Source organism: Diadema antillarum, unplaced genomic scaffold (genome assembly GCF_040938485.1).
Source record: "Diadema antillarum isolate AM-2024a unplaced genomic scaffold, OU_Dant_1.0 seq00001051_RagTag, whole genome shotgun sequence".
Lineage (NCBI taxonomy): Eukaryota > Metazoa > Echinodermata > Echinoidea > Diadematoida > Diadematidae > Diadema > Diadema antillarum.
In genome coordinates this window covers 412,335-425,615 of record NW_027271881.1, presented here as the reverse complement: position 1 = coordinate 425,615, position 13,281 = coordinate 412,335, and the positions used below count along the sequence as shown (strand labels likewise).

Sequence of the window (13,281 nt, the reverse complement as noted above, 5' to 3'; positions counted from 1 at the left end):
TCAAAAGAGAGTCAATACGGGCTTCCGGGGAAAACGAAAATTACACGGTCTCGAACTCTCGTGATGCCTAAGTTGCCATGGTAACGGCAAGATGGAAGCAGCCAATCTCTCTCATCTCCTGCTCTCCGGGGATGAATTCAAGACGTACGCATGTAGGCATTTATTTAAATATTCACACACAATTAGAAGAGGATATTTGACGCTGCAAGCTGCTTAGCGAGAAAATTTCTTTAACTAATGATTGACTAATGGTATAAAATAGTTTTACAATTGCCTTCGTCATATCATCATAGAACACAACACATGTTATATTGCATTCCTCTTCTGTATGCTATGATCATTCTATTTTCTACTCATACCTTGTAAAAAATGATCAATCACACAACTGTGTCTAGATAAATGAAATAAAAACATAGAATTTAAAAAAAAAATTGCCTGAAAGGAATTAAGAAATGTATCTATATAATGAACGTATAACACAAATGCAGCAAACATTTCGTTAGATATCTTAACAAGATATCAAACATTATCTGTGGGCACTTGTCGCTTCCTTTTTCTTTTTTCCCCTCCTTTCTTTTCCTTGCTTATTTCAACATAATTGTATATGCATCCTTTATGGCAATGTGTAAATATGTTGGACGGAAGTATACGTATGCGCCTTTGTTAGACTGTTAAAGTTGAACAGGAGCACATGTTTTTCTCATTTATTCATTAGACTTTCAAGATGCTGCTGACGACTTATTTTTCTTGACTCGTCTCAGCATAATATGTAATGACAACATGTATATTTTACAATGGTTTAGCGGACTAATACTGGGACTTTGGACTCTTACATTGGGGATCTATATTTTGAATCTTGAACTACAATGTTCTCCCCTCAATGTCCCATACTTGACCCATCTGGAGGAATGATAATCTGTAGCATTCATTTCTAGGATCCACCCAAGCCCCCTCCCCTTTACTTTCATTCCTCTTTTTTTTTCTTCTTCTTCTCTTGGTTTCCTCCCCCCCCCCCTCCCTCTCTCTCTCTCTCTCTCTCTCTCTCTCCCTTCTCTCAATACTAAAGTAGTCCCACCTCTCCTCGACTTACCTTTCCTTCGCGGGATTATTCATCTTTTCTCCATTGATTCCGCATTCCATACTCCACATTGTACGCCGACTTCGTTCTTCTCTTTGGTTTCATGAATCTTCACTTCTCTCTCCTATCTCACTCTATTCTTCCTTACTACTCTTTCTGTTCCCTTCTCTTTTACCATCTCCACTAGTACAACTTCAACTTCCAGCCCATTACTGTCGTCCCCCACTCTTCACTTTTTGCCCTCCTTACAACCCCCATGTCGCTTCCCTCTTCAATTCTCCTTTTTTCTAGGCTCTTCTTCTGCCGGTTAAGAACTACATACAAATGGTGTCACTGCAAACCTTTCTCCCTCATTCACAGAGCTCTTTACTCAAAGGGTAAATCCAGAATGAATGAGAATTCATTGACAACTTATATAAATATTGCATATACATGGTTTTTAATATGCTTATCATACATGGCATATAATTTTCTCTGTTTATTTGATCGAAATGAAAATAAATTTGAACTTGAACTTTGAACCATATGCATCTCTAATACTAATATAATGCTGATGATGTTGAAAGTAATGATTACAATCATGGCTAATGAACATTATCTGATTATTGTTGTTATTCAGACTGAAATTCGCTTTTCTTTTGCCTATAAGCTTTGAAAATTATTTGTTCGCAGGTGATACAACTGAGAAGTATGTAACGAACACATTTCATCATTAAATACTTAGATTAGTAAAAAAATACGATACAAACGAAACATTTTGATGCAGTCCTTTACATTGCACAGAGAGAGAGAGAGAAAGAGAGAGGAGTAGGAATGAAACAGTTAGATAATAAACTCCTTAAAGATGGACTCAAGGATATATACTCATATACACCATGTGTGGCATTTTCCCTTCTTAATCCACAATAATTATGACTTATGCATTACACTTTATTATTGTACCATTATTTTTTTTTTATCGTATCTGGTCCACGTAAAACTGGAACAGGTTATTTTGAAGATGCAAGCCGCTGTCTGCTCAATATGACTTCACTCCATGGAGTTAATAAAAAGAACTAATCATTGAAAAAAAAAAAGATACTTGTGGAAATTTCAAAGTTTCACATACCTTCAAACGGCGAAAATATATGCCCAACTCATTATCATGCAGAAGTGTTGGGGTGATCGATGCCAGCAACTGTCAACTTTAATATGGCTTTGTGTATACTCAGTAATCATGACTGTACAATACTGAACAAGTAAATAAAAATCATCGACGATATCTGCACATCTCAGTGGAAGACTTATGAAACGATAATGCCATTACTTCTGTCAGTTTGCATAATGTGACTGTTTGAAAATTCAGTAATCTTAAAAAGAAACTGTGCTGTTTTAAGACTGGATTTAATGAAACGTCCTCCCGTCTTGTTTAGATTTATCATTAGAATTATTTGTCTAAATCAGCGCGATCGTGGTGTGGCATTTCACAGTAAACAAATACAATAAGATGCTACTTTGGCCTTCCTACAAGTAAAACATAATCCCCCTCCAACGTTCACTACTATTATCATAATTATGATATTCCTTTAACCTCCGCTCCTGAATATTCAATCTGTATAAGGCGGACGAAGGGATTTACTGGCACACATACCCTAAAGTCACATTTTGAGAATATAGTATTTAATACTCTGTCGGAATTATGACTCTGCTTCACGTTGATCGCCACTTTTTTGCGCATTTTCCTTTTTTTTTTTCTCAGTCTAAATGTACTGTGATGCTAAAATGATGCAAAAACAAAAACACGCTCCCTTACCTCGAAGGGGTAACAAGATTAACTAATCAGTTGAATAATTCAGCACCGTGTGTACTCATCCAAAGATAGTGTTAATTTCAATATTTCATTCTCTTCAGTGTGTGATTTCTGCCTTAAAATAAGAGTATTTTCTTTATACTTTCATAAATTTATAGGCCCTATAGCCTCAGTTAGTTCCGTATATACTTTCTTGCAAGCTAAGCTATATTTGCAATCTCAGTTAATCAATATGTGAAATGACTAGTCTCTTAAGATATTGAGAATGATATTATGCGTCAATAGAATCTATTAAAAAGATATAAAATGACATGATGATGATGACTTATTACAGATGTTATAAGTGTATTCACTCTTTTATCGGTCCCACAAATGGAAACTATTCAAGTGACCTTTTATTTCCATCCAACAGAAAAGTAACACAAATATAAAGTATGCATTGATGATATTGTTAACAATATATAAGCAATGCAGATCATAGATTTTGTATACAGGTATATATGGTGAATATTATGATGAACAAATGAATATAAACACTGCATTTCGTTTGCAGTGGCAACAAAAAAGCAAATAAATCTATGGGAAAAAGTGACCAATTGAAAAGCAGAGTTTGTTGAGATAGATTTCCCCGAAAAAAAATCATGACTGCATTTTATGACAAGTATAATGTTGCATGTATGTGTTTATATCTGTATCTATGTATATATCTATACTGATCTATATATGTATTTATATCTATATCTATATATGTATACATTACATGTATATCTATATATCTAGATCTATATCAATATCTCTATCTCTATACTCTATCTCTGTCTCTATCTCTGTCTCTATCTTTGTCTCTATCTCTATCTCTATCTCTATCTCTATCTCTATCTCTATCTCTATCTCTATCTCTATCTCTATCTCTATCTCTATCTCTATCTCTATCTCTATCTCTATCTCTATCTCTATCTCTATCTCTATCTCTATCTCTATCTCTATCTCTATCTCTATCTCTATCTCTATCTCTATCTCTATCTCTATCTCTATCTCTATCTCTATCTCTATCTCTATCTCTATCTCTATCTCTATCTCTATCTCTATCTATCTCTATCTCTATCTCTATCTTGTAGCGATTTTGGGTATTTGATGTTTTATGCCGTGACCTTTTATACCCCAGGCCAAGTGGCAAGGGGTGCTAGCCACACTGGACACACTAGTATTCGTTTACACACGTGTGTGTTTATCATCCATTGGTTCTACACAGTACAGTTGACTTCTAACCGTCTGCTGCCCTCTCAGGCCAAAGGCCAATTTTGTTACAATATCTATATTTTTATCTATATCTATATCTATATCTATATCTATATCTATATCTATATCTATATCTATATCTATATCTATATCTATATCTATATCTATATCTATATCTATATCTATATCTATATCTATATCTATATCTATATCTGTATCTGTATCTGTATCTATATCTATATCTATATCTATATCTATATCTATATCTATATCTATATCTATATCTATATCTATATCTATATCTATATCTATATCTATATCTATATCTATATCTGTATCTATATCTATATCTGTATCTGTATCTGTATCTATATCTATATCTATATCTACATCATGGGTTTGCCCAGCAACATGGATACCTGTGGACTCAGTATTAGCATTGAAAAAAGGGAAAGTGACAGTATATACGCTATACAGACAAGTATACGACATTCCCTAAACATAGAAATCAAGGTTTAGGATTTTACATATTCCATGGGACTGAGGATGCTAAGAAAATGATAAACAAAATGGACGATTTTAAACGAAAACATGAAAAAGAAAGAAAAAAAGAAGGACCATGGGAAACTATGAGAAAAAAAACAATTGATATTAATGAAAATTCAACAAGTACTATGCGATGGAAAATACATTATCACCCTGCCAATTCTCGTATAATGTTTCTGATATGATAACTTTAAGTGATGACTTATATTGTTTGGCGAGTTGCATAAAAAATTATTATTTTGTCTCACACTGAAATTACATCGGAGGTTACTTAAGTTGGAATTATGTATGTATTGACTAATATTAGTATTTTGTAATGCACAGTAGTTACTACAATTACTTGATACTTGGTGTTACAAAAAACATTTCCCACTTTTGATCCTTAATAGTTTAATATATCAGGTAACACTGACATTTATATGAGCAATAGCTGAAGAGTGTATAAATTTGTTGGAGGCAATTTTAAAATGACAGCATAATTCAGTTTCATTAAACTAAACATTGATATTTCAGTTAGGTTTCAGATTTTGCTCTATTTTCAACCTTCTGTATAGGCCTATGATATACAAAACTTAAACTTTGCACAGAAGTTAATTGATGTGTATTGGAGTGTGTAGTTGACACCCAGACAATGGTCCTGGACAATGACCAGGATTTGAATGCTCTATTATTTATTCATGAGGAATTCCACTATCACAGCTAGTCTTTATTCATTCTTAAATGTGGTGTATGCAAGCACGTGTTTCCATATGCTTCCTGTTTTCATGTGCATGCATTTCACCCTTTGCTAGGAATTCAGACTAGCAGTGCCCAGGGCAATCCATTATGAATGATTAATAAAGCATTCATGTGCCTTGGAGCAGAGCTCTGAACAGATGGCATCCAGGTCCATTGTTCAGGGTCATTGTGGAAGTACACACTCACATACACATCATTAGTTCCTGTGTAAAGTTCAGGTTTTGTATATAACAGAGGATTAAGATTTGACCAAAATCTTGAGCTATTAAGCATCAAAAGTTGGAAATTTGTGGGGTTTTTTTAAACACCTAATAGTAAGCTAATAAAGCTGCGTAATATTATGTCCTTTTCGTTATCAGCGACCTTGTCACATCCCTTGTAAATTTTTGGAAACCTAAGCAGTACCGAGCGTCTGACTGCCGAAATGTTCTCTTCCTTCAGCATTACACACAGGTGACTCCTCTCCGTTCAGTCAGAGGTACTCAAGGTGACTCATATCACATGACATTAAACCACTACCCTCTTTTCGTCCGAGTAATGTATTTTAAATGTATTTTGGCGCCATATGTTTTTTACTGTCTTCAATTCCATGAAATGAAAATTCTAAAAAATATCTGATTGTAATTATGTAAGTATGAAATAGCATCTATTAAGTAGGTGAAAGATTAAAATTTAGATTAATGTCATGGTGTCAAACATGCCAATTTGCCGAAGATTGTCGGTAGACTGAGTGAGCGCATGCGCTGTCAACATGAATACAGTCAATGTACGATGTACGAGCCGAAGAGAAACCTATCCCGGCCGTGTGAAGTGATGTGACTGTCAGGCCAAGAATGGGATTTAATTGCGAATTTCATTCATTTCAAAGCAATCAAGGCAAAAGTGACGAAGGATAAGTCATGTTCAGTAAAAAATCTCACGGTGACTTTAAGAAATCTGGTCAGAAGGTTCTCGATTTGAAGAAAGATGTGGTTGCCCGTCTGAGACACCTGCGAATTGTGATTGGTAGGTCATTAAATTTATTTATGACTTGTGTTTACTATCTTGTGCTTAGTGTTTTGGCATTTCTAGTATACTTTCATTTCACTTCGTTGCAGTACTACTAACAGTAGTATACTGTTGTTTGTAGTAAGAAGGCCCTACTGCTGGTAGGCTGGAGATCTAATGTGGCATACTCGTGAAATAGGTCTAATGTCAAGTGAGGTTGAACACAAAAGTATCCTGTCCTGTCTCTGCTTAGTTTTTAATGCGCTAAACTTGGGAGAGGGGCCGGGGCCTAGCTAGCCCTTATCACAATAGTCAATACACAGCTTTACCCACTTTTGAAGAGCCTATCAAAAGTTAGATTGAGGCACTGTAACTGTATAATGCAATAACTGCATGGCTGGAAGTAGTGGAAGAGTGTTGCCACATGCATGTCCTATCATTTAGTCGTATCGTGTGTAAAATGAAAAATCTATCAAAATCAAGCAAGTATCAAGGCATGGGTACCACGTATCGGCATGGTAGCCTTGACATTGACACCCTGGTTACAGTATCTGTTTGCGTATTGATCGAAAAGGTATGTGTGGGATGGAGCGCCATTGATAATGAAGAGACGAAAAACATACTCATAAACAAACTAACAAACCAAACTAAACACGGATCAATTACACATCCGCTCTGTTACGACGCATGACTGTGAAATTCATGTGTATTACCTATGGAGGGAGGGGGTGCCGATCGTGAGGTACCCTTATAGGTCGCGCAAAGAAAATGCATCGCATGCACTAAAATGGCGTTATTTTACAACGGAGATTCAGAATCAACAGAATGGTCACGGGATTCAAAACTGCAGTATTTACAGCATACTCCTGGCAAAATTTAGGCGAATTCGTTTTTTACTTTTTGAATTAACGAGTTGCAAATCCGTAGGGTGCCGATAGGTGGTACCCTCAATCATACTAAAGTAGTAGTGCAGTGTGTAGTGGTGATACAATTAACAGTTACACTACAGTCTCTAGATCTACTATTTAATAAGTATTGGTACAGTAGATCTTGGCCCTACTAGTATAGCCAGGTGCCCGCACCTCGTCAGGGGCCCGAATACCGTCACCCCGCTTAAAATCGTTTTGAGCGCACTGAACAAAAATGTATGGCCGGGACTGTGTTCTGTACGCTTGAAACTTGGCAGGGCTACCAAAACCAAGCAAATTGTGGTGAAAACCGAACAGTTTTTCGCGAAAATCTGAAATTTTTAATAGGGCTATAGGAATACGTGTTATGTCACCCGCACGCATCTTTTACGTGTATGTCTATGGGAACATCACGGTCACCCGCACACGTCTTTTACGTGCTAAGTCTATGGGAGAGCGGGGTGACGAGTTGCGGGCCCCTTCCTTAGCGCGCAACTTTTTCGCATCGTTCGCCTTTGACGACGATAGCTGCAAATTTTCAATATCAACCAGTGAACTTGTGATTCCATTGAAATTTTAAGCATTTTTCCTGTATGTGAGTTGGATTTCAAAGAATTTCAGTGGCGAAATCTGATTCAATTATTGGCAAACATTAACTATGACGAGGTGCGGGTCACCCAAGTATACTCCTGGCACTTAACAAGTATGGTACATTTCTATGTACTTTCGTATGCACGTGGCTATCTCAATCAAATTCCACTGAACCAAATTGCACCAAACTCAGTCACAGGATACATCAACGTTACTTGTTTCCAATCATTTTCATAAATTTGAACCAAATCTGTCATTGACATCTGGAACATTGACTTTCATGTTGTTGCTCATGGCAGGTCACTCTTCGCGAATGGTCAGGGTGTATGCTGCCTGCGCAATCTGTAACTGAAGTTACATGTAGTTGTCTGACATTATGCAACAAATCTTTCCTTAGTATCCAAAAGCAAAAAATCAACGAAGGATTTAGCGTATGGGAAGTTGCATAAAGTTGGGTGAGAAATGCAGTTCATAGATTTCACAAGACCACAGAAAGACAAACAGGTAAAACAGACACACATACACACACGCATATCTCACTATCTGACTTCTTTCAGCTTACCACAATCATTGCACATTGATTTGATTTATAGCTCCTATGTTGATTCCCCATTCGCATAAGATTTTAACACAGCTAACTTCAGTTACTGTCCCCCTCCCCCCATCAATGTCATGCATAGCTTAAAGTCATCATGACGAAAATGTTTTAAAGGAGAAGTGTTGTTATGCCAGCTGAGCGAAAGATGTTAATGTATGATACCCGTACATTTGCAGTAACACCTTTCATGGGTCATTCTCAGTGCAGTGTAGATTATCCAGTGGTAATTACACTTTTTTTTTAAAATTGTCGAGTACGTACAATTGTGTAGGGTCTTATTTGGATGATAAAAACAGACAAAGTCATTGTAATTAGACCTCAATATATGATTTATACCTCTATCCCATGAGGAAGGCATAGCCACAACAAATGTGATTTGATGATTAAATGCCACTGCTGACAAGGTTATCATTTTTCTCAACAAAAAGAATACTAGTTGCATAATTGTCATGTGGGGCCATTGTGTATGTAGGTACTTGTTCATTTTTGCTCGAGCATATCTTTTTTATTTTTATGGTGTGATTCTTTCTGTGTTATAAGTGTAAGGGGTGAAAAAAAAATACTTATTTGCTTTGGAATACTTTCTATGGCCTTTCAGCCATATTTTAAACAAATATAATTTCTCTATCAAAGTTCTAATTATCCCTGTATTGTGGCAGCACTGATAACACAACAGTAGTCATTTGTCAGCATAGTCTAATGTGCAGTTTATATCCCTGTGAATTTTGCAGAAAATGCCGAGACATCTGAATTGCGGTCCTACTTCGAGCAGTACTTCTCCCACATTTACCATGTGTTCTATGAGAACTTCGTCCTGCTGGACTCCAGCCCCAAGCAGAGGGTGCACAAGGCTCAGCGAGAGGATCTTGAGGCCATCCTGATGGTGTTTGAGGTAAATGACTAAAGCAATGCAGTCAACCTCGCATACCTCGAATTAGTCGGGACTGAAGAAAATGGTTCGACATACGCGAACTTCGAGGTCCGCGTACGTCAAATTTTCTTCGACTTATCCGACATTTATCGATGTTCGACATAATATCTGTTATAGTGCATACCGATTGTTTGCATGCTTGTCAATTGGAATTGAATTGACTTGAATATGAATGAATTGAATGGAAATGGATGTTCTTCTTTCAATACTATTTTCTGGTGGACAATTAAATCACCTATCACCATAAAAGCAAAAAGAAAATACCAGTACGTAATCGAGTGCAAGACGAGGTTGCAGAACATGCATGCTGAATGTACATTGTGTGTGGATGTGGTGTGTCTACAGAATACCGTGTAGGCATTTGCATAATACTCATACACATAATGTGGAGAAACCCATCGAAACACAAACTAAATTTACCAAGCAGACAGTTACACAAGAATCACATTCTTAGCTTTGCAAACTTTTAATATTGCACACAACATATAGGTGTGCATGTAAAGTAGCTCACCAAGAACATCAAGAGCTACAGGGAGCGACGGCAATGTCGCACCGCTACACACCAGTCTTCCGTGTGTCTACCAGCAGCTCTCACAGTCAGCGAGCAGTGCCTAGCTAGCTATGCTGTATTGACGAGATGAACACGTGGTTATACATGGATGAGAAACTGGCGCAATAAATGGCAACGCACTGTGCACGTGGCGAACATCATACAGTGTGTTTGTATGCGTGCACAGATGCGTGATTGGGAGAATAATGGTCGCATAGAGGGTGACTCACGGCCGACAGTACAGCGCAAATTCAAACAAAACCAGATTTAAACAACATGTACAGCAGCGATCAGTATTAAGTGCAGCACACAAAGGATGGGCTACTTGGTTGCCAAAAAACAGTAGTGAGTAATATTGCAAGATCAGATTGGGGCTACGAGTACAGTGCTATTACTGTAATAATAAACATTTACCAAAAAGGATTGTTCGCATAAAAAAAGAGAAACAACTTAGGGGGCTGATACGATTGTGCTAGAAAAGGGGAAAATTTTAAATTACTGAAAACTCAAATAAAATGTAAGTCAAAACAGGGGTAAAATACTGGTAAATGATAATTGCCTGACAATCGTGCAGCATATATTTCCATAACATCTAAATTTATCTAAATAAACTGTTGTTAAATCGTATCTATTCTTAATTATGCTAGGCCTACTTCCAGATCATATACCACCGTATTTTCATAATCGCATCATTGAATAAAAGTATTCAGTGCTTGCGTTCTCAGGGAGAATTAATGAAACAAGCTTCGTGAAAAGAAATGGTAGAAAAGCACTATGCAGGAGATTGATGTTCGGACAGTGGACCATGATTAATGCCAAAGATATAACTGTCAACACCCAAGCAGGTGCGCCAAGATGGTTAAGAAATCTACACACACGGCATGGCTATCACGATGGCAAATCAGAACACAGTGGTTAAAGAAAAGAAGATGCTGGGGCAGAGCGTAGCGCTATCATAAGCACACTATTGGAACAGGTGCTACACGTTGTATGTGCATACCGTGTACGTGTGTACAGATCCGTAGGTACAGTGTAGGTGTGGGGGATTTTTCTTGCCAGCCGTGTATTGCCTTGGGCGCACGATCGTTCTGGTCTCAGAATACAATAGAGTGTGAAAAGATTTGTGACATGTCTTTGCTGTCCACGCGCGCTTAATCAGAAATACTGAGTGATGTTTGCAATTTCGATTCGAGCAACATGCTGGAAAAACAATAAGTTAATTATTGTCGTGACAGTAGATTTCCCTTCGAGGTAGCCGAACTTCGAGTTACTTTTTCAAGCTGTGCGAGTTTTAACACACGGAAACTCCATATAGGAACAATCGGGACTTTCATTTTGCCCCCGAGGTAAGTGATATTCGGCTAATCCGACATCGAGGTAAGCGAGGTTGACTGTATTTGAAACAGCAACACAAGATGCTATTGAACAACAGTAGTGAAGGATTCCTCACAGTCAGAAAAAAACAGTGCCCAAAGAATAAAACTTTTTGAATATTACATTATACAGAGGTATGGTCTCAAGCCTCTTTGTGAATGAATACCTGGCAGTCACTGATGAATGTGATATTGTATTTGATGAGATGAATAATAAAAAAAAAAGATATGATTGAAAACACCTTTGCAACCTGTGTGTAGTATTGAGTAACCAATGTTCAACCCACACTGGCAGCATACAGAGGTCAAACCTTAGTACAAGATGAACTTTCTCATATGAACTGTAAAACAGTACAGGTAATACCTAGGAATATATATGCTGCATCTGATTATGTTTTGCAGACTTTATATTTTGTGAATAGGGGCATGTATATCAAGTGGTAGATTTCTTGATTGACCTGATATACAATGTAGAACCACAGTGATGGACTGAAAAATAGGTGTTGCAGGGATCAAAGTTTAAGTGATGTTCTGCCCTGGAAAAGATAGATTTATCCACTTTTGCTTTTGCACTGTAGTTACTGTAATTCATTTGTGGGTATAATTCCATGATCATGTAAAGGAAGTGCCAGTGGTGAAAGGCCATATTTTTTTATCCCAACATTTGACATGAATACCAAAAAACATACGTGCAAGAGCAAAGTTAAGGGCCTATCTCAGTGGAGGAGACATCACTACGACTGCTGCGACTGATATTAAAGTCCTGTTCACTAAAGTGCAACTGGAAAGACCAAAAATGGCTTGTGCTCACACCAAGAAGGTGACGTCAGAGATGCCTTCAAACAAGGTGACAACCTTTTTGCCCAGAAGTCGTGCAAATATTACTGCAGTATCTGCGGCATCACGGGACTTCTTGAAGATCCAATTGTGGAAACGTCTGTGTGACGTCTCCTCCTCGTCGCCAGTAAGTCGCCATGGGTCTCCACAAGGTTTCAGAGTTCACATCTCCGAGACGATCTGGAGACTGGAAAAAGTCTAAACAACAACAACAACAACAAAATTATTCATGTTTGATTTTCCTGCGACTCCCTTAAGACCCGGCTGGTCTCCAGCAGACGTCACAGAGACATCTCCGCAACCAGCGAAGACTTGAGTCGCCACCTTGTCGCCACCTGCCGTCCAGGCCAATGAAATACCCACTTTACTGTACAAGTGCACCATACAGTTGTTTCTAATCTGCATGCATAGAATACTGTATGTTATGCATGCTGTGCTCTGAGGTGACTATTATCCATGCCAATGTTGAGTACCATTTTGTTTTTTAGGACAAACTTTTTTTTAATGGACAAAGTGTTGGGAAGGATACACTGGTCTTACTGTGATAACGGTTGGAGTTCACAGTAAATCATGTCTCTTAAATGCTTCCTTCTGTTATGTATACATATTCTTGCCCATTGTGTTTAAATGAAAACAGGACTTAGTAGTACTAGAGCCCTGTGTACTCAATCAGTCTGGCCTGCCACATGCCTCAGGAGTATGCTGTCAACCAGCATTACGTATAATATACAAGTTTTTATTGACCTCTGTTTTGTGTGTACATTGTAAATATGGTGCAAGTATGTACAACGAGGTGACACTTTGGTGTGTTGTTTATCTCGTAAATTACATACAATAGCAGTTGACTTTCAAAATAAGCACAATGGAGTGAACACAGCGTAATATGTTGCATGTACACATAAAACTGAAAAGTTTACATGTTGTGCATTGGAAGATCATAGTGATATCACACTGTGGGTTCACTTTCAGTTACTAGGGTATTTGCATGCACACAGATGCAATCATGAACAAAATACATATACTTTACTAAGTCATACATGACATATCACAGACATACTACTGTATAGATTACATGTATAATTCTAGGTCCAAACATTCCATCATTATCCATTATGA

The 13,281-nt window shown here is 37.5% G+C and overlaps 1 protein-coding gene across 1 annotated transcript in view; it reads left to right on the top strand.

Moving 5' to 3' along the window:
- Positions 1–6,181: 6,181 nt before the first annotated feature.
- Positions 6,182–13,281, top strand: part of LOC139743113 (ral GTPase-activating protein subunit alpha-1-like) — a 102,256-nt gene continuing 95,156 nt past the window's right edge. The window contains exons 1-2 of the mRNA XM_071653618.1: positions 6,182–6,395; positions 9,206–9,366. Of these exons, the coding sequence (XP_071509719.1) occupies positions 6,290–6,395; positions 9,206–9,366 (267 nt within the window). The 5' untranslated portion in view covers positions 6,182–6,289. The remainder of the gene's footprint in view (positions 6,396–9,205; positions 9,367–13,281) is intronic.